The sequence below is a fragment of the Xyrauchen texanus genome, chromosome 48, assembly GCF_025860055.1.
Source record: "Xyrauchen texanus isolate HMW12.3.18 chromosome 48, RBS_HiC_50CHRs, whole genome shotgun sequence".
Classification (NCBI taxonomy): domain Eukaryota; kingdom Metazoa; phylum Chordata; class Actinopteri; order Cypriniformes; family Catostomidae; genus Xyrauchen; species Xyrauchen texanus.
In genome coordinates, this window is record NC_068323.1 from 13,622,901 (window position 1) to 13,650,696 (window position 27,796).

Below are 27,796 nucleotides of genomic sequence, written 5' to 3' on the forward strand. Positions count from 1 at the left end.
ATACACAAATTTTTGGTATGTTTTGGGGCACATTTTCTTCAAAAACAAAACTGTCTCTTCATTGGCTCTGATGCCACTTTAACAGCCAACAACAGAACACTTATGACGCTTGTGAAGCTGAGACATTATTCTTCTCACTGTAACTGCTCCAGCGAAGAAAAAATGCCGGACTGTGTGTAGATCACTCAGGGGAGGATCTATGATAATAGGGCGAAGTCCGTCACCAGTCGTGGACAAGGCCTGCTCTTAACTTTAGAGCAGAAACGAAAACCGTTTATTTCGACACACTGTTTGTGATTAATAGAAATATAAGAAAGAGGAGTGGGTGGAATTTTAACACTGAAGGGTGGTTGTGTACACACACTGCCAACTCACATTTATGTACAAACACAATGTAAAAGTCAATTTTGCATAATAGGTCCCCCTTTAAAATGAACTTTCTGATTGCAGAATTAAATAAAATCATCTGATAGTTGTATATTTAAAATATTTTCCTTCTTAAATAACTTCAGCACAGCTACTTAAAAAGAGTAGCTTGACTGTAGTTGAACTACTGTGAGTAGCTTGGGAAGCCTCTCATAGATTGCCCAACACTGCAATATGTGTACATAAAAGATCTTCCTCAATTTACATATTATATTTAAGCTGTGCTAAAAACACATTCCGGATAAAAAGGAAGTTTTATAATTGTGTTTGGCACTGCAGATAGCAGAGACCCAGAGGGAAGTCACCCACATACTATTTCTGAGATGACCCTACTCACTGCCAGCGATTTGAAATAGAAAACTTGGAATTAGCATGCGTGGTCTGCGCTAGTAGCGTTCCTCATTTGAAAACCGGTTTGATCTCCAATGTTACTATCCTCTCTTGCTTTTATTTTCCAGCAGATGGCTTCCTCATTTGTTCCGAGATATTTTATTTTTCGGTTTCTCCGGGACAGTGGGAGCTTTGAGGACTACTTCTCTTTAAAACAGCATGTGTCTGCTCAGCACTTGCTTACTGTACCAGCCAGTCCTCCGCTCAGCCTCAATCTGTCAACTTGTCTCATCTTAGCTCTCGGAAGGAGAACGGACTGCTTGACAGATGGGGGAGCTTTGGAGTCTCAGCCTCAGTCACTCTGCTCGATCCAGCTCTGATCTGGCACCCCTGCGCTTGAGCAAACAGCCGACACACAAATCTGTATGCTTTAAAGTTAGCTTTCATCATATCCACAAAACCGTGCAGACGCTATGAGACTTTGCACTATGTAGTACGTAGATAGATATTCAGTATTGGAGGACCAGATATAATAATCTGGTGAGTGTTATCAACCATTTAAAAAAACAATATTGGTCAAACAATAATCTTAATATTGGGGGTGAATATTGGTATATAAACTGGTGGTTATGGCTTTGCATGTCATAGAATGTTTTTCATGCGTAAAAAAGGGGGTCTAAAGACTGAGTTTATCCTAAACTTTTGTTTATTCCATGTTGGAATTGAATTCCAGATTTTTAAAGGTGGTCTGAGTTTTATATGCTACATGCAGGTTCCACATGGTTTGAAAATGTAAATCAGTCACACATACACATCAAAATCAGATTTTTTTCTTTCTTTCAATTTATTACCTAAAAAAAGAAAATGTCCTATCACAAGTCACACTGAAATGTATTGCTTAAGAAAAAAATATATTTAGATATTTTCCTTTTTTTACTTGATTTCCATTATATTCCACAAAAAACAAAACAGGGCACAGCAAAGCCCTATTCTGCCCTCCGCCCTATTAAAAAAAATGCACAAAGAAATACATAATTCACAGTTACCATTTTGGTTTCATAAATTAATACAGTCACACATGTGCTACACCGGTCTATAGCTAGAACATTGTAAATAGTTTTTTTTTTTTCTTTCGACTCTTGTAATCAGTTTTCATTGGCTACAAGAAATAACAGGCAACTCAAATGATGTGATCAGAACTCCAACAAACTATTGAAATGCCCCTTCCCTCCCTCCCTCCCTCCCTGCACCCTCCTTAGATGCCCTATCCTAAAAAGCAGATCATCTCCCATGCTTTTTTTCATATTTTTTTGTTTGTTGCTGTTTTACATATAGGTGAGGCACACACAGAGTATATTTCATACAGTTCTAAAAATTAAATAATAATTTTACTTTTTATTTTTTTATGGGGTAGGGAGAACATTGAAATCATTTATCTGAGAAGAAGGGAAGTGCATGTTGTCACGTGTCCTTAAAGGACGCCTCAAATCGAGAGCTAGGGCACTTTGTTGCTGTATCACTGCAGTTGAAAACTTTTTTCAAATCAATTTGTTGCTTTTCAGCTTCTTTGTAGGACAGTAGGGTTCAAGGGATGCATTTAAAGAAAAAAGGAACGCACTGATGGAACCTGAAAGCCATTTTGTCCGACTTCCAGAAAATACTGAACACTTAAACCATAAAAAGACAATATTCTACCAGAGCTCCTTTATGTGATAGTTCACCCACAAATGGTAAATTCTGTCATCATTTACTCACTCTCATATTCCATACAACATGACGGTGAGTAAATGATGAAAGAATTTTCATTTTCGGGTGAACTATTCCTTTAAAACCTGCATAAATGAGAATCATTTGTTCTGGGGTTTTTTTCATACACACTGAAAGGGCAACAATTTAAGGCACAGAAGCCTTGACATAATAGAGCCTCCACCTCCTAAACACAAAAAATTGCCCAGATTCAAAAACAAATACGCAAGAACAAAACAACAGAAACATCCCTACGTTGTCCACCGCTCTGCAAGTGTTTCAAGAATGAATGTTAAGGCCACTTGAACAGAAAAAAAGGAAAAAAAGACAAGGTTCCCATCAGGTAGGTAATCTCATTGCAAACTCTGCGAGTGCAATCATGGTGTGAATTCACGTTTATTTCCAAAAGTCACTCTAGGGGCTAAAGTTGGTTGCTAACGTAACATCCCTGTTAGTCCACATCTGGACAGGTTGATGGGTGCATGGGTTTGCTCTGTAAATCCCTTGTTGGGAGTAGAAAATGTTCCATTGTTCCTTAGCTTGTTGCCACAGTCCAGGAATGATCCAAATGTACACCAAGTAGAATTCCAGTCTGTTTTGGTTTGCGACTGATATGTAACATCACATTTCAAATTAGGGAGAGCAGATGGGCAAGTGTCCATTTTTTTCATTTGTCACAAATTCATGCTTGTATATCTTTTCAGCACCAGTTTCTCAGTATTGTAATAATTTTTTACAAAATAAATTCATCTGGATAATTCACACTTTCGCATGCAAAACAAAGTTCCATACAGCAGCACTACAGTCTGTCTGTGGAACGCCTGATTGAATATGTAAAGTTGGGGGATACGCTGTGGGGGATATGCTGTGGTCACAGGCCTGTTCAACGTCAGTTCTGACTAATTAGAAAAACAATTAAATGCCATCTATTACTCTTCCATAATTATTTTCTTCCATAAACACAAAAGGAGATGTTAGGTAGACTGTTAGGGACTTACAGCCTCAGTCACCATTCACTTACATTGTATGGAAAAAAAGATGCCATGAAAGTGAATAGTGACTGAAGCTCTGCCCTTTGTGTTTTACAGAAGAGAGTAATACTGGTTTGGAACGTAAACTACGAAACCCTTTAAGCCAGTCTTTGTAGGTATGTAACAGTTTGTGACTAATGGGATAAAATGCTTGAAAGGCAGGTTGTGGAAGCCAAATGTATAAAAGGAGAGATTCCACTTTGGCAGAGTGAACCATTAAAATGCACATTTGTAAACTATTCCTCTGGCACCCCACCACTCTCTCTTTTAAACACATTTAGACTGAAGAACAGTCTATTTGTATTATTAAATACATTTCTTTTTTTTAACTTTATCAGATTTATTTCACAGCTTGGCTGATGCTTTAATGAGTAACTGTGGTTTACATTTTTCCTGGAGGTATAAAATGTAGTTATTTATATATACCTAAAAACTGACTTTACAGGCCTTGAATAACATCTTCATTCACATCAGCATATTGTTGTCTTGTTTCATGTTTTAATTTCCTACTTTGAAACTCTGACTCTACACTGAGCTGTTGTTGAGAAGGTTTTTTGTATTTTTTTTACATGTATAACTAAACATGCACTGTGCCATATCTTGATTATGTTTATGGTATAATATTTTCTATTTCAAAAAACAGGTGTGTGCAAATGAACCCTCCTCATCTACAAGATAAAACCTGAATGCTTTGTGGGTAATGCTACATATTTGTTTCAGAAATCATCATGATTCAAGAAAAACAGGAAAGAAGAAAAACAAAGATAACCCCTTATAAATGACTCAAACTATGAATGCCCATTTGGAACAATGAAAAAAAGGATCAGTATCTGATTTCTGTCTGTTGATCGTGCCTGTAGTTGGCCTGTATGGATTTCCACCTAAGCTCCCCTTGGGGAAAAAAGAAAAACAAAATAAAGAGAAAAACAAATCCCAACACCGATGACGTCTGCTATGCTCATATGTGTTTACTACTTGGACAGTCTTGAGTCTAAATTGTCTTTTCATAAGTTCAATCCAAATCCAAACATCACAATTCGAAAATTCAGTCTATTCCATGACCGTAGTCTATCAAGGACGTAAGGTAAAAGTCAGTAAAACTTCCTTTGTGTAAAGTCTTTGTGGTCACAGGATAGATGAGGAGAGAAGCCTATAAGATTTTGAATGTGCCTTGGGTGGGTCCTCAAAAATGTCTCCTCTCTAAAGTGTAAACCCGGATCCTATATGCCAACCTCCAACGTCAATGTAGAGGGAAAATCTCTTCTGCTTTAGGCCATAATGAATTCTGATTTCATGTCAGCCTTGACGTCAGGCTTCCACACAGAGTCCTCAAAGTCCAGGTCCAGGGAGCCCTCACTGGACAAACTGCTGTTACTGTTACTGCGTCCAGCCTTGCGGTTGGGAAGCCAGTGGTACGGGGCACGGGAGTCTCGTCGGGCCTTCCTGCGCAGACGCTTCTGCTGCATTAGCAGCTGCAGACGTTCTACCTTGCAGCGCGTGGCCCGGTTCTCCGTCTGACGCAGTCGATCACCTGAACACAAAGCAAGAGCAAAAGCAGAGTAAGAAGCAGGCCTATGCTCACTAGGTGCAGTTGTTTCCTTTTAAAATTGTATCCAGGTTGCTTAACAGAGGTTAGTACTGGTTTGCACTAGCAAGGTCTTTCTCGCAAAGCTGGTTGACCAAGAAAGTATTGAGGGTTAAAGGGATAGTTCACCGAAAAATTAGAAAAGACATTATTTATTCACACCCAGGGGAAGCACGGTGCAATACACAAATTTGGTCTAGGACAGAATGACTCATGGCTTTGGCTCCTGAGTGCTGATTCTGCTCACTGCAATCATAGACTGGGTGCTGGATAAATAATCTTCGGTCTGAGTGATGAAACTGATGTTCTTAAAAAGGCATTCTGTGATTGCCCTCCCAATCTCTATCTCCCTTTCCATCTGACATAACTCTCCGGTGTTGTCTCATTTCAGAAGAGAGGATCCCAGTATGTGGTAACAAGTCCTCTTTTCTCCCTTTTCAGAAACAATTTGTTCAAAACGTTCGGACAGGCACACTCTTAAGATATGTAAGGGGAGAAGTGCACTCTCACAAAAGGATCCCACAAGCATGTTAGAAGACCAACGCCCACACGTGCATGCGCACATACATTTTGTTCTTTTATAGAAAGCAAATACCTTGCTATTTCATATCCCATTCCATCTCAAAAACGAATACTACAGTTTTAGTGGCTAATGTACCTATTAAAGCAGAAATGCAAAAACAAAAATACGATGTTCTTTGCCCTGAACATCAGAGCGAGCTACTCCACTGCTCAGCCCTAAACCCTGATTTTATAAATAAATTCAAGAGAATAGAAGAGAAAAAGAAACCACAATCTATTAGCCAGCTCCATTAGGATCTATCCCAGAATTAAATAATGAAAAAGCCGGAAAGAATGTCAGTCTATGCTCAGGATTATTATCTTTCATCAGGTGTGCTCTGCCAGAAAACACACACACACACACACACACACACACACACACACACACACACACACACACACACACACACACACACACACACACACACACACACACACACACACACACACACACACACACACACACACACACACACACACACACACACACACACACACACACACACACACACACACACACACACACCTTTTAACATGGATCGATGGCAAATTAAAAAGACCTATTGATTAAACCTTAGCTCTAGCGCAGCAATCCATCTCCAGGCGAGGACACTGCTATTGGATTTCAATAGAAAATGCAAGCGAATGGAAATTGTAAGCGAAATGAGCCGGCCTTTTTTCCCCCATTTCTTTTCCTGGCCTGAGCTCATTGAACGAGTAATCATCTACCCAACCCCCCAATACTGAGACCCCCACCCCCATATACATGCCCCTACCCATTGCCTCTGGAGAAAAAGAGAGACAACGCGAAAGAGAGCGAGAAGCATGCACTGGAATCCCACCAAGAGTAATAGCAAGAGAGAAGACCAGATGCATATTCTTGCTCCTTAATCAATTTCTTCCACCTCTCTATATCACAATGAAACCAGGATTTCGTATGGGTTCAATTTCCTCCTTAAAACCTTTTTGGGGAGGGCAGGCCATCTTCAGAAGGATTTGTGCTAAAAATTTAAATGGTACTTTAAATCATTTGGATACTCCTAGACAAAGAACAGGCTGTACTGGTTAGATAAATCAGATTTGTAGCCTTCTTTGGCTACCAATGGTGTTTTAGCCTGATTAAAGGTTCTTGTCCTATAGGACTTTGACAGGTTATGAAGACTACCTTTAGATCTTTGTTCCACCCCAACTACTAAATTCCTATGCATAAGTTCCCATCAAGGGTGCACCCTCTTAAAAGTATAAAGAGATAAACCATTAGAGTTCATCCAGAAAGGATTTCCAAGCTAATGCTTGGCAGAGGGCTGTTTTTCTCCATCTGCCCTTTCTAACAGTCTTGCTGCTACTCTATGCCTCAAAAGTAGGGCAGTCACCCTCACCTTGCAGCCTGTCAGCTTTTCTCTCTGCACCAACTGGGGCTGGAGGAGAAAAAAAAACTAAAAACTAAACTCACTGCATGAGGCTGCTGTGCCCTAAGATACAGAGCTACAAAAATCTGAAAAAAGAAGAGGAGAGAGGGGAAAAAGCAGGAGGAGCTCATTAGCAGCATTGGGAACAACATGCCACTGTTGAGGTATTGTACGACGTTCACAATAGTTTCAAAGATATTAATTCAGACCTTTGATACTAAGCCAAGTTTTTTTCTGGATCTCACTATGGCTTTTTGTTCTTTGTGAGAATCCATGGCCTCTTCCAATGCCTTTTCCCACACACTTGCCCACTTGGGCCAGAGTTGCCCTTGCAAAGGGACACTGTGAAAACATATGACTACTGGTGTGGCTTGGCTTACACTGGGCAGCGAGGAAATGTACTTAATCTGCATGTCACCCACTTGTGAACATCCCCCACACCATTAAAAGTGCCCACGATGAACATGGCTGCCTGAGGGGAGAGTCAACATTGCGTTTATAGGGTTATTATTAGGCTGTGGCTGGGCTGGCCCAGCCTGAAAACTTCCAACAGATCTTCTTAGGCTTTTAAAGCGCAAAAGAGAACGGCTGGGGTGGGGGCGCTGGGTAGAAAGGCTGGGACACATTGGGAACAAAGGTAGAACTTGCAGTGCAAATGCTCTCCCTCACTGTCCCTTCGTAGTCTTACCACCCCTCCCTGCACTAAGGAAATGCATATACAGGGGGTGGGTGGACAAGAACAGAGTTATTTTGCTGCCAGAAATTGCAAGTGCAAAACAGTGGACGGGGAGAGTGAGGGAGTAGAGAGAGCAATAATAGCCCTCCCCCTCGGTTCACCCTCTCTACCCTTTTCTTCCTCCCCTCGTCCTCCTTCTTTGCCCGAGTTAAGCCCCTACACCAACGATGCATTGTCTCCCAGTGAGCTGTGTATGCTGCACTGTCCTCAGCACGCACTCAACATTCACAGGCCTGCAGCGCAAATTAGGGGGGTTGGGGAAAAAAAAAATAGAGGCTTGTGATGAGCAGCCCAAGCCCCGGGGTAAAGGGGGAGGAAAGGAAAAAAACAAGCCATGCACAGCTGTTCGCCCGCACGTGAGATATACACCTGGCCTTCCTCGCCCCCTCCCCCACCCCACCACCAACACCCGCATCCACCCACATCCCTTATCCTCAATCCAACCCTATGATGGAGGCCTCGGAGGACCATAAAAAAAAAAGAGAAAGACAAATGAGAACAAGCCACTGAATCTAAAAAGTAGCAGCATGCTGCCGAACAAAAGCTGCCATTCGTGAAGCATTTCTGAGGTTGTATGACTGGCTTGGCTCCTGATTTTAGAAGGGAAAGAGTCTGATGTATGAGAAAATATTGATCACTGCATGGAGGGAGCAGTATTCAGACCAAATGCTGATGGCTACATGAGAGGGGAAAATGGAAAGGAGAAGCAAGGGGGGAAGAAAGGGGGAGAATTAAGAATGAGAATGGAGAGAGAAAGAGAGCAAGAGAGCAAATGGAGAGGAGGATTTTCATACAATCAATGAGGCGGTTGGCCTGTCTGCAAGTATTAGGTCAGTTGAGCAGGGTTTAGGATAAACATTATGCCCAACCTGATGTGCCTCTCCAGACTACAGCAATCAGACAGACTCTGTGAGCTTCCCTTTGACATTGATCCATTAAAGATCAGCTTAATTAACAATTGTCTTTGACTTGTTTGTTTTCCTTGATAAGTCATGTGATCTTTGAGTCTGGGTGCTGCAATCACTCAGCATCAAGTGGAGATGACTTGGCAGCAAAAGAGGGAGCCACACAGTGTGTCAGACATCAAGTTTTATCATCTACATTTGTTTCTTAGTCTCATCTCCTACAAAATCTGACACCGTGACGAATGCATTGTCTAAGGCCAAGCATAATATCCCTCAGTCTCTTCTAACAGAATGACCTGCCTTCAGCAGTCAAAACAAAAAGAGCCTTTTAAGAGTTGCTTCCTCAAGCCCCAGTAATGCTATTGGCAAGATGTACTATGAGATCAGTAGGTTCTCCTTTGCTACAAGCCAGTTAGAGCTCACTCCTGGAGAGCTGGGATGGGCACCAGTGCTAACTCTAGGTACAGAGCAGCATAGAGTGAGTGCACAGCACAGGAGAGTCATTGTGTTGAGCCATCTGCACCTCAAGCAGGGGCTAAACCAAAGGAGCGGTCAAAGCCTGACATCTCTATTGCTTCTCTAATACGGTGGCATCAATGACCCTGCAGGGAGTTTAGGTTTCAAATGACCGTAATTTACATACTAGTAGCAATAAAGGCATCGGATACGGCTTGCCATGTCCCCGTCTGATGAGTAGCTATGAAAAGTCAGCCTGGGGGGGTTTTATACATACTTGCAGGCAGCAGAGTAGGATGGGGAATGAATTATTCAACCTGGCTAGAGCTGGGCAGGCTTGAGCACCACAGTGACATGGTGAAGCCTTAGGGCACTTGATCAAACAGAAAGTGATCCATAAAAAGGCAAAGCTGTGTATTTTTGGGGTTAGGAAAAAAGATGTCGGTGTCCAAGCACCACAAAGCAAAGGACAAAAGGGGGGTGGGGTCTTGACATTTCACATCCGAATAGTAAGTACACAGAAGCCGGGAGTGTTTGCTTTCAGTCAGATTAAATGAGCAAAAGGAGGAATTTAAGCTGCCTTTTTTTAAAAGCACCCTTCCTCATTCTCTCCCTGCTTAAATCTAGCTTCACCCAGACCCTATTCCACAGACCAAACGAAACTAACCTGAGCTGACAGATAATGCTGAGTGGAGAGGGAAGAATGCATTCTTTCACAACCCCCCCCCCCCAATCAAATCTAAAAGGCCAGCACTAAACCTCAAGTCTACATGGCATGGTTTTATTATTTTAATCTATCTTTCTCTCACTCTGTGATGCTACAAAAGGCCAAACTGGTGCACTGCTAGACTATTTGCACACACATGGCCAAACAAAGGGGTTGCATGAAGTGGCAAAAAGGGGCTGGGAGACCCTGGTGAGCGCAGGAATTTGAGTCAAGAATGTTCAGCCTTCTTTGTGGGCAGCCCCCTCTAGACCCCATCCCCTCCCAACCCTTCCCACAAACACTGACCACTGCCTGTCAAAGCCAAGTGTCAAGAAGAATCAAAGACACATTTTCAGAGATGAATGTCTAAATGGGTGCATTATGGGTATCAGGTTTGTTTAGTCAGTAATCAAGGAGACAATACAGAGAAAAATTATGATACTCTGCAAAAAGAATATGATATTGACAAACGTATCCCTCACCCAAAGGTCACTGACTACATGAACATGCTGACAAGCAATGCAGTTTAGTAGAAAAATAGCCACAGCACCCCTTCCTTTATTCTCTCTTGCCCGAGAGGAAGCACCAATTAATCAGTGGGCAGTTGCTGGCTGGATGAAAACAACAATTTTATGAATGGACGCTTGGTATTTTCCCCCCACCTCCTCCTGCTGACTTTTAAACACAAAGAGCATTCAATTCATGCTCATATTTCTTGTGTAAATCTCTATTTAAATGCTGCAAAGAAAACAAGCAGCCATTGACTAGCCCTGAGATGGCTTTTGCAGATGAGGTAGAAAGTTTTGGACAGCGAGAGGTGAACCAGCAGTATGGCCCATTGACTGCAGAACAAAGATCAAAATGAGCTGATGACAGAGGATTGCATGGGTAGTGGAGGGGGAGGCAGGGTGAACACATGGGACAAGTATGTATGCCCTCAAAAACAAATAGGATTCCCTAACCCCTCATGAAAATAGAGTGACCGAAGTTATTCCATACCAATGGTTGATTATATGTTTTCATATTGCATGGCATATGCTTGGTATGCTTTTAATCTAGTCTAGATTGCTAGCAGGCCTGTACTTTGAACAGAGCTAGGATGATATTTCTTCATTATCTCTCAACTCTCCAACAGTGGTGTTTCATGACAGAGCAGTTCAATTTCCTCCTCGGCGCTGAAGCGAGCTGCCCTAGATAATCAGTTTTTACCAGGCAGAGTGGGGTACCTGCCACACGTCTGTGAGTGCTATCTTGCCTCGCTATCTCTCTCACTCTGGCTCTCTGCCTTCTTCCTCTTGGTAACAGAGTAGTCCACCCCCATTCTATGCCTCTCAAAGGAAAGCGGACACCGTCAGCACAAAGACAAAGCCAGACATGCTATGGTTGCTGGAGCATTACTACAGAGGCCTGAAAGAACAAGTCTACAGAGAGAAGGTACTGGGGCCGTATTACAGAAACATCCTAAGGGGCATTTCAGACAAAACACGTACTTGGCAGGTGTACTGATATACGTCATTTTCAAGTCAAGTAATTTGTATTTGTATAGTGCTTTTCACAAAACATATCGTTTTAAAGCAGCTTTACAAAAATTATGCTGTACCAGAAAATGAAGCTGTAATGTCTGTAATTGACGACAGTTCTTTTGACTTGACATAGTGTCTTAAATGTGCCATTCACATGCATGATGCAGCGATCATATATGTCGGACTAGAGCATATTTACATAAAACAGAGCAGATGGACCAAAAATGCTTTCAGTCCGAACAGCCCTCAAGTCTTCAATCCCATCCTATCTGTCCCAGGATCTAAAATTTCTTCCCTCCCCCTTTAACATCTCCACCTTTCCTTATACTTCCACTCCATCTTGTACGTTGTGAACTATCATAAATCCTTTGACATGAATCCTGAACCCCGTGGCTACATCCTGAATCCTAAACATTTGGCTACTGTAAACTTTCCAGAAACTATATTACTGCCTGCCTTTAATAAGTCCAAAATTCTGGCAGAGCTACACACTAAATGATCCATAGAATGTTTGTATATTGAGATCTGATGCAGCAAAACTCACCAAGAGGCTTGCACATGCGGATCTGGCTCTGGCACTGCACCAGTGGGTGGAGGGTAGGCTGGGTCTCAGAGGGCGTTGTGGTGGGCAAGCCAGATAGACCAGGAGTGTTGGGGGGTAAAGGAGGTGGTGAGGGTGCAGGGGAGGTGGGGCTGCTGCACTGGGTCTGGTAGCGGAGCTGCGTGAGCGATGGTGGCATGCCCTGGTAATGCCGGGTGGCACTCAGGAGATCATTCAAGATTTGAAGGATGGTGCCGATATCCCGTCGGGGACGCCCGGTGCTGTCCTGACAATTGGGATGTAAAGTGCCTTGGGGAAAAATAATCAATATAGATGTTAGTACAGTACTGATGCCCCATGCTTATTATGCTTAGTCCACAATAAAAAAAAAAAAGAGAAGCAAAAATGAAATTTGAACTACCTGAAAATGTCCCAGAAAAGACTCCTGGAGCATGGTTCACAAAACTTTCAATGATAGCACCAGGTTTGCGGGACCGTGAGGGAGTATTACAGTTACTGGGCGTCTTTGTGGGGCAGTTAGCCTGTGACAGACGTAGACAAGTGGTCAATAAGTGCTATGGTTTGTAAATACTAACAATCAGACATGGTCTTTATTTTGCAGGTGTAATTACAAGATTGAATAATGTAAAAAATACTGCATGTAGAAAACTGTCACTCACCTCTGGACAGGAAGTTACAGGGCTGGGATTGCTTGAAGAGGTGGGACAAGCTGAAGATGGCTGCTGGGCATGAAGAAAGCTGCTTGGGAGTGGTGAGGGGTGTGGTGGAGGGCTACACTGCCCTGAGGCAGAGGTGGGGTACATAGGATGAACTGAGGGAATAGAGGATGGTGGGAAGGACGTTGGGTTGGATGGGAGTGTGGTGTTGGGATGGTGAGGATGCGGGTGTGGATTTGGGTGGTAGTTGTTGTTGTGCGAAACCCTGGCCGACCCAGAGGCAGAGCTAGAAGCTCCATGCGAGTGTCCTGTTGTGCCCTCTGAACTTCCACGTGAAATGAGATGCCGATGCTGTAACTGTGCGCCACCCGACTGCTGTGCTGCCAACTGCAGTTGGACAAACATCATATGATCGCCTACTCGCAGAGCCAGTGTTAAAGGAGACCGACCAGACAGGAAGTCACTGACCTATGGAAAGGAAATTAAGACTTTATTGATTCCCTTAACTCATCTAAATTGAAAAATAATTTGGCAAAATGACTGAATGATTGAAACATTGTGAATGTCTTCTAAAAAGCACAAAATGCACACACACACTTAACACCAAAACACTATCTTGGTCTTGAACTCTACCATTCAGCACACCCATAAAGCACTAACACCTGGCCCCAGGCCTGTAAAATCTGCCATAGAAACAGGATGCAGACCCACTCTCCACATAGTCGCATAATAGCTAATTGTTTAAGAGGCTGGACCGGAAAGACTTGCCCATTTTAGGAGTACCCAGAATGGGAAGCTGAGCAAGCTCTGGGGCTCTCTGACCCCTAAAAAACAAGGCGAGAAGTGCAGAGTGCTTGTATTGACTTGGCTCTCCAAACAGCCAAAACACCCACTCTCTTGTTCCCTCTCAATTCTCAGACTCGCTTTGTTGTATCTGCCATATTCTAGATGTGGTAAAAAGGCAGACTGGTCTTTAAAGGGATGGTTCACCCAAAATGAAAAATATGTAATCATGTTAGCCAGATATGTAATATGTAAAGCCTTTTAGTTACTCACAGACTTATCATTTAATATCATTGTATGGAAAAAAGGTGAATTGAGACTAAGGCTAATGTACTGCTAAACATCTCCTTTTTTTTGCTCCATGGAAGAAAGTCATACAGATTTGCTACAACAAATTATTATTATTACAAGTAAATTATGACATAATTTTCATTTTTGTTTGAATTATCCCTTTATGAGATGAGAAGTGTGCGAAAATGCTAAATTACAAGTTTATACAGAGAAAACCCCAATATACCAGAAACAAATAGAATGAAATCCATGAAGCTTCCCCAACATATCCATTGTGCATCTGAGTGTGCTTGTGCCATTTGACCTGTTGTTAACCTTTTGAATCACTGGGGTCTACCATCGGTTTTCCTCTCTCCCTTTCAGCTCTTTTGCTGATCTACTTTTCAATCGAGCACCCACTCTTGCAGTAGAGTGACCTTTACTACTCTGTGCATTTCACTGACAGACCCAGAAGAGCCAGACACGGAGACCCTTTATTCAATCTTTAAGATGAATAAAGTAAAAAAAAATCATGATATCCATGTATTACTATGAGGTACTACAAAATAAAAGCAAAAAGGAAATACACTTGAGGACTCTGTCTGGTTTCATGGGAAACTCTTTGTAAAAGGTCAATTGTGAAATCTATGGCTCACTCTAGTGCATTATGGTGGATCCCACCCCTTACTGACAGCTGTCTTGCGAGTGATGTTGATTTACATCTACCCGCACAATTTAGACTCCCACAAAAGGTCCCTGTAATTACTCAGTTTCCATTAGCATAGAGCAGAGCGACTCTGTAATAATATAAAGGCTTTGAATGTCTACAGCAAGGAGGGCACTAAACATCCAAGCCCTAATAATTAAAAACTGTAATCTGTTCCATATATTTGGTCCTGTGAATCGTCAAGCAAAGCATGCCTGACATTAGCCTTGCAGATCAGTCATCTTCAAGCCCAAGCATCTCACTGACTCCCTCCAAGCCCAGACTCATCCCACATAATGAGAGAGTGTGTGTGAGCCCCCAAAAACCAGTAAAAGTGCCTCTGAGAGGTCAGGGCGTGGTGTACAGAGACATTCCCCACAGCAGCAGTCAGTTTGAGTCACATAGATCTTTGTCAATACATCGGCCAACCTACACGATTCAGGTGTATTAATCAAAATGACAACAAAGACACAACGGGTTTATGAATTCAGAGTCTCCTCTTGCATAGCATCTGTTGGTAACTAAAGAATGTCTACAGAAGCATACATTGTATGTTGTGCCTGTGAACTGGCTTGACAAGCAAAGTTTTCTTTCCACTAATGTCATATTTCGTATTGAAACAGGACGTTATGGTGGGACATACTGAAGGGCTGCTCCGTTTTTTTAAATCTGCCAATAGCCTTTTAGCTTGTCACTTTAGCTTTGGATAAAAGCGTCTGCCAAATGCATAAATGTAAAATGTAAATGTAAAATGATCTGCTACATCTAATCATTTGTCAGAGGCAGCTGGTTTCAGGGGGCAGGACATTTTCATTCAAGAGAGTATCTGATTGGACAATATAAGTTGCAGAATAAGTCATTAAGGTTTTGGTCTACATTTTTTAGAAGAGAGAGATTGTATGTTTTAAATGCATATACCTGCTAAAAGTGAATTTTGTCAATGTTTAAGGCTACACTAGCATATCTAGCAGCTTCAAAACTAAAAGACAGGAACTAAGAGCCACAAAACCTTTATTTAGATTTCATGGTGACTTGGTGTTCTTGACATCTATATATGACTTAAAACTTGGATATTAACGGACCATCATAGAGAGCAATTGGGTGGTTGAGGAAGAAAGTTCATGTTTCGTTAGTCTAAGAAATCAGTCTTTCATCAAAACAGCTTTGAAAGCACTGGTGTACTGTGTCCAGAAATTCCAAACTAGGACTAGAACTGCTATGGGTGTAACAGAGGTTCTATAGAATCTGTCAGTGTCAACATGTACTCTGTAGCACCTGAAATAGTGCATATACTCAAAAGAAACTGCAAGACTACGTTTGCACACACCTCTTTGTTCTAAAGCCGATTGGCTTCTGCAGTCTCAAGGCAGACAGATTAAGTTCTACAGAGAGCTCTTGACATTGGCTTGGAAATGCCTTTGAAGACAGATACCTAACCGTACCACAGATTCTTCCCTAATTCAATGAAATAAGGACAAACTACAGGTCACATTCTCTAATGAGCAGGCCTTAAATGGAGTCATAACCTGCAGAACTCACAGATTGTTGCAAAATTGGAACACCTTTCAGCTCGGATAACTCCATCAGCTGTATACCACATCTGCAAGAATTAAACCTTTTCAGTGGCACACGTTCATGCAAGAATTATTATTTTTTTTAGCACCAAACAATGAAAGATATCGCGTTAACACTCAAGCCGCTGTGAATGAGCTTCTCTCACAGTGCTCATGAACACACAATGGATTTCAAGATTTTCACAAAACAAAGTTAAGATAGTTTCTGAGAATATGACTGTTTCGGACTTGGAAATTCATAGCATTTTCTCATTTTGCGTTCAGCATATTTCAAACTGGTTTGGAACTAAATGGCCATTACACAATTTTTTACCCAAAATCAGCACAGAAAATTTAACAAAAAAAACAAATCTGCAGATTCCATCGAGGCCTCCTCACAAGTCACTCAAACGCAACAAAGGCAGATATGAATCTATGTCTAAGACAACAAGTTCCTATATACAAGAATTGTGCACTTATTGTCAAGCCAACACTGCTTCACCTGCAACAGACTAGTGCTTACATTCCTTTTTCGTTTCTCCTCGTCCATTTTGATTTGTTGGGGAGGCATTTTGCACTGCAGTGGGTTGCGGTTGCTATGCAGTGAAGAGCAAGTGAAGCAGAGAGAAAGAAAACATGATAAGGGGAGACGGGAGGAGGGCTGGGGGCGAAACCTTGTAGCGAGAGTAAGGGTGGAGTGGGGGGTGTCAGTAGTGTGAGGATGCCGGTGGATGCTGATAAAATATTCAGTGAGCGTACACCTTTGGCTCCTTCCGTTTTCCCCCCTCCCAACTATATAGCTGACAGTTTTATTTATTGGGGTCTCTGTGTTTCAAGGAACTAATTTACAGACATTCCTTCTGTAGCACGGATAATGTAGAGCAGAAGCTCAGAACAGCACCAAGTTGACGTTCAGCTGCAGGTTGAAAACTAACATCTTTGAAGGGGTCAAATCAGAAAATAGACTTTTTCCAATATCACGCAAGTCTAAAAGAACACTAGTAATCTATCAAAGGCCTCAGCAAACATGGAAAGTTGAAATCCAGCTTGTTAACCCGCATTATTTTTTTGATCGTCCCAGGTGGTCCGTCAATATATTCCTCACAAAGAGATATGGAGGGTGTGGTTACAATATCAAGATCTTTTAATTGAATAGCTTGCATCTTTCTCAAAATCCTCAAATATCCCATACGAGGGGTGTGATATTTTCAAGGTCTGCATAGGCATGAACATGGCTTAAGCGTTGAGGATTCAGCGGGTTAAGGCTAAATTTGATCAGTTGCAAGTCTGACGGGGTGTTCCAAAGAGCCTCTTTCAATCAAGTCCAAACACCAGAACCAAATCCTGTTAAAGCCTTGAAGCAATTTACTTAAGACTTTGCTTTTGGCTCCTGCTGTGTCCACTTTTCCAAATTCTCCAAGCTCTGAGTGACCATCAAAGATATGCACAGTGAAAGCACAACACATTTTTGCCACAGATGACTGAACAAATTATTCTGGGTAGGCGAGAGATTGAGTCAAAACAGACGTGTCACACTTTGCTGCAAATAGGATTCAAAATATCTACAATCATGGGATTTAGCATTAATTAATGACATAAAAAAACGTTTAGAGAAATTTTGCTGTACAAAGCTCTTATCAAAAAACAAGATGACGGGAAGATTATGAAGGACAAATACATAAGGAACAATGCTAAAAACAAAAATAGCTCAGTAGAGAAGAGTTCAACCCTAATTTAAAAAAAGCTGGTGGCTTGGTTATTGGCAAATGAGAACATATCCAAAGCCACCCCCACCCACCTCTCCTTTTCAGTTCAGTCACGAAACCAAGCACTTCAATCACAAAGGCGGATGGGAAACAGGAACAGTCACGAATCTGAGTGATTGCCCATGTCAACATGGATTGGGAGTGGTCTTCGTGCAAACACGCATACGAATGGCTCTTATCGCTGATCAAGGGAATGCAAACGAATCTCTCCACCAATGTACCAGCTGTTCACACAACACTGCCACAATCAGCCTTTTCATTTAAAATATTTTCAAAATCAAAAATATTATTCTGGATATTGCACGAAGGTCATCGCTATCCATTGGAGCCATGCTACTCGGCATGATGCATCATTTCCATGGTTCTATTTTCAACTTCTATCCATATCTGGGTTTCTGACTCATCACTGTCCTTCCTGGTAATCAAAAACAGATTTCAGAACCTCCTGAAAGGCAATGTCATTTTGGCCATCTCTCTGCTTCAGCCTCTGACAGATTTAGTTTGATGTCCATCCTTTTCTCCCTCAGAGAGGGGGTTTGGTGGATGGAACTGAAGAGAGGGGTGACTGGGAGGTGACTTGCCATATATTGTTGGATCCCATTATTTGCATCTGTTCATTTTCAGACACAATGACAGGCGCCCAGGCCTCATTTTAAAGTGGGTAGGTGGATGTCTGGAGGGTGGAAAGTTATGACAGGAAAACATCTCCAGTGTGTGCTGCTAAGACCGGGCAATTGCTTGTGGAAACAAACCACTTTGTTATTCCCCAGGAACAAAGGGAGTGATCTACCTGCCTTTAGAGGTGGGTTGGAGAAGAAACTGCTAATTAACAAACTCGGTTGCAGGAAGAATTAGACACTAGTTATTATTACTTGATGGGCAGAGTTACCCGCAACAAAGCACTGCTGAAATACAAAAGTGCGGTGTAAATGCTCAAGAAGATGGTTGATCTGTAAACTAAAATACTGAGAAATGTATTTTTCAATTAATGGAATTCCCTTTAAGCCAATGGATATTAAACGAAGAACCTCCATGATGTCATTCTTTTCTTCCGTTTTAACAACGGAGAGGGTAAAGCTGGAGATTATGGAGAGACATGGAAAACCACAATGGCTTAAAATTACAGACCAGAAAAGGCTGTTAGGCTGAAGTAACAAGAGGAAAACTGCCATTCCGATAACTGCCAGTTTTCTCTTTCCATAAAACACTGTCTGGTTCAGAGGCGATTCTAGAGACTCTGGGGACCCTAGGCAAAAAATAAAAGTGGGCCATTCTGCAACAACCAACCCCCCCCCCCCACACACACACACACACACACACACACACACAACCATGAACTCTCTGCGATGGTTTAGTGCCCCATTCACTAAATGAATTATGCAGATCAGCCAACAGCGCAAACACACCCATCGTGTGCAGAACGCGGGTAAACGCATTAAACAGTTGCACTACTTCGAGCGTGGAATTTCAGCGTAAATAACTACATCTTATTCACTGACAACTCTTATCTATTTTAGCAGGTGCAACCAGCACTGAAATTGTGCTGCGTCTTGAGTATTTAAATTACAGAGATGATGTACAGTCCCGGCAGGGTGTGTCAAATATGGTGGTCAGTGACGTCCTCTGCTATATAGTGCTCAGAATCAGACTACAAGACCAGAAGTTGTAGTCAAAATATGTGTGCATTTAGAGATAATTTTATGGATTCTCATGTTTATTTCAAAATTCTTTAGAAAAAATTGGATAGTTATTCAAGGGCAGATTCAAGAAGAATAAATTGCGCACGGTAAAAGTGCCATTTTTATAGACAAGTGGACAGTCCATGTCTTTGTGTAGCAATTAATTTAATCAAGGTAGACATCAGTTTATTTATTAAAGTTGCTTTTCCACATCATTCACAATAATAGACCATGGAATTAGCCCACAATACAGAAAAATATAATTTTTGTGCACAAAGATGTTTGAAATAAAAATAAATACACAATACTAAAAGCTTCAATGTGCTTTTTTGGAACACTTCTAGCCCAATTCTATAAAATTATCGTTTAGCTTACTTTTGAATAAATGCTGAAAAAATTACCTGTATTCAATTAAAATAAAAATTACCAAATGAAAAAAATATATTGTTAGGGCTAAATAATTGCCTTTTCTTTACACAAACTTAAATTAGCCTTACCCTGTTCTGAAGACGAAAAAAAGATGGCAGAATGACATCATCAGAATGTTCTACACTTTTTTTCAAGACTATTAACTGATCAGAACTATTTGTCCAATGAGTTCACTTTCAGAAAACTAGCTTTTGAACATTTTAAAAATTTTTTTAAATATTTTAAATCTGACCCTCTTTACCTCTGATCGCATTTGCTGAGAATCTTCAGAAAATGTCAATTGCATTATGACTCTAAAATAAATTTAAGATGACATTCAAGTTCAGTTGGTGTTTTAGGTCATTAAATGTTGCTGGACATAATGCAGTTGTGATGGTGATGCTTTAGGTTAGATGATTTTTCAAAATATTGAATATCAGGAATATATCATACATCTGGAAACTCAGATTTTACACTGCATCAATTTTTCTTTAACAGCTGTGCACATCGATGTATGCTCCTTATACTAAGACCGAAAGTTTAACCCACTACTTGGTGCTGGTTGCTATCTTGAAAAGAGCCATGATGATCTGCTTTTGGGGCGGAACTGGTGGCAACCAGTGATGGCGCAACATCAGGACCAATATTACAGTCCTATCAGAAGGGCAACTGCTCCCTTTTGATTGCAATTCCTCATATTCTGATTTCATTTATTTGTGAAATTAAAATCACAGTAAGCGGTTTACTTTCAATTAATTGTCTCAATAATCTCACCATTTTACAAAGACTTTGTGGAAAGAATGTAGGGACATCTGGGAGGCAAAGCTACACAATTAGCAAAATACACACATTTCTGTATGGAAACGGCTTAAGGCAGATTTCTTTTGCAATAAACCAAAACTTATGCAACAAAGTGTTTTTTTAAGCATGACGTCATCCCGCACACAATTTTTTGCGATAAAAGGCTATTTGAATGAAAACAAGCAGAAGACCACAAATTTCAAAACATTTTTTATGCATTTTCACTTTATAGATAACAAAACAGCACGGAAAGTGGATGGAAACTAGGTTAATGTTAATGACTAAGTTTGTGCCTTTTACCATGAAGCTACACAAACGATGACTAAAAAAAATTCACCACAATGATTTCCAAAAAAGTGCCCTTCATGAGACCAGATGACACACTTAGCTGCCTACAATAGTACATTAGATCAGAGAATAGTGCAAACTATCATTTGCATGTAACTGCAAAAAAGGCATTTTGTGATGAGGAAAGGCCATAAGCAAGTACCAAGCTGCTTTTAACTGGCTAAAAAGCTTTTCTATAGAAACAGGAGACACTGCAGCTGCCGGGAGAAGGCTTATTGAACATGGTGCACTCCCCTTTCTACCCTCCCCCCGCTACAGCCTCTTCTATTTCGTCACTCGAGACAGGCTCTTTCCTCTCTTACACAAATGCACAGTCATATCTACACTCGCACACACATATAACCCAGGATTTCCGAAAATATCTGCAAGACAATGTAGTGAAGACAAGAGGAGGATTTATATGAGAGGTGCCACAAACAATTTCTGTGCATTTCAATAGTTTTTGAAGGATATTATTGGTCATGGTGTAATAATAATGGGTACAAAATGCTAAAGATTAAGTCATAACTGTAAGTGAAATATATGCCCCTAAATACTGTAATCAGGAAAGAAATAGCTAGCTAGCATAATGAGGTTTAAGCTGATAAAAATCCATTAGCTTTCAATGAAAATACAAACTAAACAGCAAAATAATGATAGTCTGTCCACCTGAAATATAAAATAGTAGTCTCAGATATTCTTTCATATGAATAGTGAGGTGTGGGTCTAAATGAAATGAAGATGTTGCCAGGAAACTGGAAGGTGTTTCTTAAAATATGCGTAGTAAGTGTTTAGAGGTCTTGAAGTTAAAAGCCAAGGAGGGCATCACCTGTATCCCATTACCCCGTGTCGGTGTATCATCTTCCCAAGTAGAAAGTTCAAAAACATACATTAGGCGTGTTCGTCGCTGCCCTAGCAATTAGATTAAGTGTGCACACAACTGTCCAATGTAATAGGCCACTGTGTAATTCAACATCTACTGTAATGACCTTATTACAATGAAACCTTACCTGTGTTTCCGTCAAGCTTTCCAGTGCCTGCATTACTGACTGCTCAGGTCTTGATGCTTGAGACTTGAGAAAGAGACATATGACAGGGTAAACTTCTCATTCAATCTCACATAATGGCAAGATAAATGTATCAGTCATACTATCCTTACCATTAGGCCTGCTTCAACTGTTGGAACCAATGTTAACTTGCTCCCATCCGTTATACCCAAATCTTGAAGTTTTCCTGAGCTCAGGCGTCTAAAGAGCAGAAAGAGACTTTATTAAAATTCAAATCTGCCGATATGAAAAAAACACATTTACGAAAAACAGATTATACAGTTAATTAAATGTAGTTCAATGTAGAAATAAAATTCTACCATCATTTAGACTCATTTTGTGGCAAACCCATATGACTAATACAATGAAAGTGAATGGTGATTGAGGCTGTAGTTTAATAATATCTCCTGATAACAATATGATAACATTTTGACCTGGATATGACACGTATATACATCGTCATATCTGTATGCAAATTAAAGCCCCAAACAACAACAGAGAGAAATCACAAAAGGTATATTCAGTTGAAAAACACCTGCATAAAAAAGTGCTTAAAATAGATTGTCTAAATATATATTTAACTCACATATCCCTGAATACAATCTGTCCTACTTGCATAAATGTGTGCACATGTGCTTGGGCTAAATGTCACCACCTCCTGCCGAAACAAAGGCACTGAGCAGTTGGCCTGGAGGCAGCTAAACCAAACAGAGGAGATTAAGCGAACTCACTTAGTTTTTAAATGGATGATGTAATTTGGTGGTGATTACTTGTGAGGGCTTTTCAATCGACCCAATTCAAAGCACAAACAATGCAACTGTTAGGGTCATTTGCAAGTGACAAAGAGCTTCTCTCTCACCTCCCCAGCTCCACCACCCAAGCGTAATTGTTAGGCAATGTGGAAACAGCACTGAAACTAACATCGCCCCTAGTTTTCTTTAACATGTAGTTATTCCAACACACCAGTGTGAGTCCCACCAGGGCAGCTTTATTCATCAGCATCCAGTTTAAAATGCAATGCATGTAATCATGCAAAGCAGCCAGTTCAATTCAGAGATTTGTGCAGCGTATTCATATGTAGTGCACACTTCTGAGCCTTTGCAAACTGTAGAAATCAGAAATGCTCTGATTGATCCTCATCAAATGTCAGCTCAAGATCAGTTTCTGGTGAAATTTTGTGATGCAGGTTTATTGTGCATGCCAACAACACACAATCAAGAGCATGGGTGACTTTAATTTGTATCAAAGAGGCTGTGGGCTGCCAAAGTAAAATAAAATACCATGGTACATATATGTAACATGGATTGCATTGTGCTGTATATGCAAAAACATGAACCACAGCTCTAAGATGTGGGTCTCTGCAGTCTTCTGTGGCTGAAAATCTCCATTAGGATGCTTATTATTAAAACCCACCCTCTGACCTCCTCTTACCCATTGTTAAAAACGCCTAACAGTGGACTAGATTAAGCAATCCTTAGCAATACTCACGTTTCTTTGTACAGCAGAGCGAGTCTTTCTCTGGGCACTTTCAGTTTTTGAGAAAGTCTTCGTTTAAGCCCTTCCACAGTCTCTTCTACGGGAAGAGAGAGCTCGAAGCGTGTGCCGGTGGTCGAGTGGATGTACAAATTCATGGGGTGCTCACCGGAGACGCTCTCACAGGACGGCGCAGCTCCGCGACTGCTGCAGCTCCGGGCGCTCGGATGCTGGTCCATTCGATAGCCTGCGTTACAGAGGAGACAGGGTCGATGGATGCCGGGCGGACAGGACTGGAGCCCTCACTTGGGTCCCGATGTTTGTTTATTATTAGGAGGAGAATATATATTTTTTATCAAATATTCCCAGTTGATTTCCCAGTGAATATTCCTGTGTGGTGATGTTACTATCCTCCAATTCAATAAGACTATTTAATTGTAGGCTTTTGCGCTGCTTTACCGATTGTACAGAAAAAGGAATGTGCTGCAAACGAGTCCTTTGTCGCTGACAGTGCTCGCGAGGAACAACACAACCGACTGTGCGACGTTTTTAAAGCGCAGCCCTCATCGCAAAGAGAAACGCGCATACTAATGACCGCTGTTTCGCCGTATCTCGCTTCCACTGAGCTCTATGATTACACCCACAAAAGCTTTGCCGTCATATCCTACCAGAAGAGGCGTACGCGATGACGTCTTTTGCAAGTAGCCAATGAGAGGACGGGATGCTTACCCACGTGAAACAGAAACCCCACCCCCTTTCTCTCCCTCACATCGATTTCTTCATTGAGAACGAATCCAATCTGAGTGGGCGAGGTTTAAATACCATTGGGTAGTCGAATTCGAACGAATCGGTTCGTTCAAATAGTTCATGTTAATGAACCGGTTCATTTGATTCGTCACTCAAAAGTATTCCCAGAAGTCAAATTTTACTCTCATTTTTTTTTCTCGCAGTAAATTACATTTGTTGGTTATCACATTTTTTTTTTTATTAAGTTATATAATAAATAAGTGAGTGTGCGTTTTAAGTTATTTTTAATCACTCAATTTGAGACTCTGGTTTGCTTGATACTTTTTCAAATCTTTAAATAAAGGCGCTTGGAAAAAGAAACGTCGCATCAAATGTTGTGCTGATAGCTCACATTTCTCATCAAGTTCTCCATTAGTAGTTAAGGGATTCACGAACGCTTTGCGAATCGTTTCTAACAAATCATTAGGCTGAATCAGTTCAAAAGAACGATTCGGACATAACGAGGTGTAAAGCGGCTTAAAACACGGGAGTTCCAGCCTGCTCTTACCAATTTCAAGCCACGGTCAGAGAGTAACAAAAGTCTCCCAAATATAACGTTGAATGTTTAGGTAGCAACAGTTAGCTGGCCTGTTTGCAAAATACATACTACTGTATACAGTATATTGGCTTACGTTATTGTGTGCATAATGAACAATGTATTTCTGGAGTGTATATTGCTATACACGTATATTGCATATTGTTACACTGGTATTGTATTTTTTATTTATTTATATGATATTGTTATTTGTTATAATTTTTATTTATTTTGTGGTGTGCATGTATGCTTTGACAATATTGTACGAAAACAAAATTATGCCAATAAAGTACTTTAGAATTGAATATTTTTGTAGTTGCATTGCACTAAAATTCTATTCTCATACATTCATACATGCAAAAAAAAAAAAATTATATATATATATATATATATATATATATATATATATATATATAAATCAATACACATTATATACACGCATGAACTAAGAGCCTGCGTGTAGTTTACGTTTGAAAGCATGTATTAAGTTTATAATTATCTCTATTCAAATAGACCCCGTAAAAGACAATATGCTCTTAAGCAAACGTCACGTCCCAGCCATACAGTAAAATAAGTAGCGCTCGAGGCGACACACAAATTGACACTTACGTCACTCGCCAAGTCTCGTGCCAAATGTGCTGTAAGCTACATTCTGCACACGTCGGTGGCTCTGATATACCACCTTATCTGTATAACAAGGCTATCAAACACATTGCCGACTTTCAAAAATAACCTGCCCAGCAGATTTGCATTGCGAGACGTTGGCAATAATCTCTGTGTATTGTGCTTGATCGCTTTTGGTTTCAGGAAAGTGGCAAAATACTCGAGTGCCCACCAGTGGTGAAACGATGCATCGGCCACACCAATTTTTCAATCGTAGCAAGTCCATATTAGAATAGAATAGAATAGAATAGAATAGAATCCTTTATTTTGGTCACACATTATACACACAGTTTTTTGCATATATACAGTGAAATTTATTAGTTTTCACATATCCCAGCTAAGCTGGGGTCAGAGTGCAGGGTCAGCCATGATACGGCGCCCCTGGAGCAGATAGGGTTAAGGGCCTTGCTCAAGGGCCCAACAGTGGCATCTTGGTGGTGCTGGGGCTTGAACCCCCAACCTTCTGGTCAGTAACCCTGAGCCTCAACCACTTAGCCACCACTGCCCATTAGCAACATATTTTGTGTATAAGTTACAAATAAGCCTAGAATTCGGAAGCGTATAAACAATTGATGATTTTCATATTTAAGTTTACAAATGTAGGTGATCTAAGAGCTCAGACCAGGCAGAAACACAACACATTTTGAGTTATATCGGTGCAATCATTCGCGTTTAAAGTGGATACAATAGATCGCATTATAGTATTTAAATCTTATAGTTATTTTTAAATGACAAAATGTAACATATGTTATATATATATATATATATATATATATATATATATATATATATATATATATATATATATATGGCGTAATATTGAAACATATGTTACATTTTGTCATTTAAAAATAACTATAAGATTTAAATACTATAATGCGATCTATTGTATCCACTTTATTTATATATATATATATATATATATATATATATATATATATATATATATATATATATATATATATATATATATATATATATATATATATATTAGTCAAATATGCTAATTTTACTCTATTAGGAAAGGACAACAACCCAAAAGATGCTGCAAAGAAAGTTGAGAGTAATTGTCGTAACTTACCAATTATTGTGGCGGAAACCTCAAAGTTTCGCGACAATGTCTCAGAATCCTCCACAATGTTTCCTAGTTTTGGCATGTATAGAAATAATTAGTTGTGTAGTTTATATTTGTCCACAAAAAAAAATCCCAGGAAATCAGTTTATGTGGCTCCTATAATCGTGTAGCCCGCGTGAGGTGTGTTACATGAATCGGCAGTCCTCCTTCAGACACCAGTTTAAATCCCAATTCTATCCCAATGCTCCTGCCATCCGAAACTACGTCGTGTGACAGCATTCATGCGTCGAAGGTGAAGTATTACACCTCTTTACAAAGCTGTTCGCAGAATGGGTGGAGACTGGGCTTCCTGCGATGTCAGCATGTGATTTAAGGTGGAGGAATTCAGACGTCGCACGTGTCTAGAAGAGAACCACCAGATAGTGAAAGTCTCGCGAGAGCTGTTACTAAAGTTAGTGACTCCAAATAAACAAAATAAAACACCGTGTATGAGTGTCGCGCGCAAAGCTCGCGAGACTTTTCCCATCCCGAGGGTTCCCTTCTAGACAACGGAAATCGTCGACGATTTAAATTTTTGTGTTTATTTTATTTTATTTTACATGAATGTCTTAACTTTGTATGCATTTTTAGCAGTTATCCCTATCAGGTAATATGTAAAATTATAAAAGGGACTGATTTGGTGACTATTGAAATAGTGAAATAATTCGATCCGTGCCACCTTAACAACTGTAAACTTGCCTTTGATACAAGAGGGGTGTAACGTTTTTCTGACGACATAAAGATGTAACTGGGCAACCAGTCTAGGAAAACACATTGCTTGGATACTAGAGAACCCGACGGTAAACAAAACTTACGTGGGATTTGATGATAAAATAGCTACTTGTATTTCAACAAATAAAAGTGTACACGTCATATGTAATACATTGACACTACATTGGGGTAAGTTGTCACAGTGGAACCTGCCAAACAGCCTGTTATAGACCTTTAGCAAAATATAAACAATTATGAAACTCAACTTTAAAACACATTGTTTTTGTCAACAAATATTGTAATTAAGAAATTGTCAGATATTTTAATACTTAAAACACGCGACAACATGTCCTGATCTGACAATACCCTTGTCCCGAGAACCCAGGTAAACATTTTAATTAAAATTAGCCCGATTCAGTCAACAACTAGCCCTATATTCACTGTACAAAAAGAATTAATTAAAAAGAATAATGTGGTCTTAAAATTAAAAGTGCTAGGTTTTAATCACCTGTTATTATTATTAGTTTTACATATCAAAGCATT

The 27,796-nt window shown here is 40.4% G+C and overlaps 1 protein-coding gene across 1 annotated transcript; it reads right to left on the reverse strand.

Moving 5' to 3' along the window:
- Positions 1-1,576: 1,576 nt before the first annotated feature.
- Positions 1,577-26,772, reverse strand: LOC127639699 (midnolin). The gene is made up of 8 exons (XM_052121863.1): positions 26,510-26,772; positions 23,460-23,691; positions 22,085-22,172; positions 21,936-21,998; positions 12,636-13,100; positions 12,377-12,497; positions 11,959-12,264; positions 1,577-5,064 (listed from the first exon to the last, which is right to left on the reverse strand). Exons 1-8 carry the CDS (start codon positions 26,583-26,585, stop codon positions 4,802-4,804), a joined length of 1,614 nt encoding a protein of 537 aa, XP_051977823.1. The 5' UTR covers positions 26,586-26,772; the 3' UTR covers positions 1,577-4,801.
- Positions 26,773-27,796: the final 1,024 nt, after the last annotated feature.

Coding starts and splice junctions, on each gene's coding strand:
- LOC127639699 (XM_052121863.1), bottom strand. CDS start 26,585: ATGCCAAAACTAGGAAACATTGTGGAGGATTCTGAGACATTGTCGCGA. Junction 21,999..22,084: donor CAGTTGAAGCAGGCCTAATG/GTAAGGATAGTA, acceptor CTCTTTCTCAAG/TCTCAAGCATCAAGACCTGA. Junction 12,498..12,635: donor CTGTAACTTCCTGTCCAGAG/GTGAGTGACAGT, acceptor CGTCTGTCACAG/GCTAACTGCCCCACAAAGAC.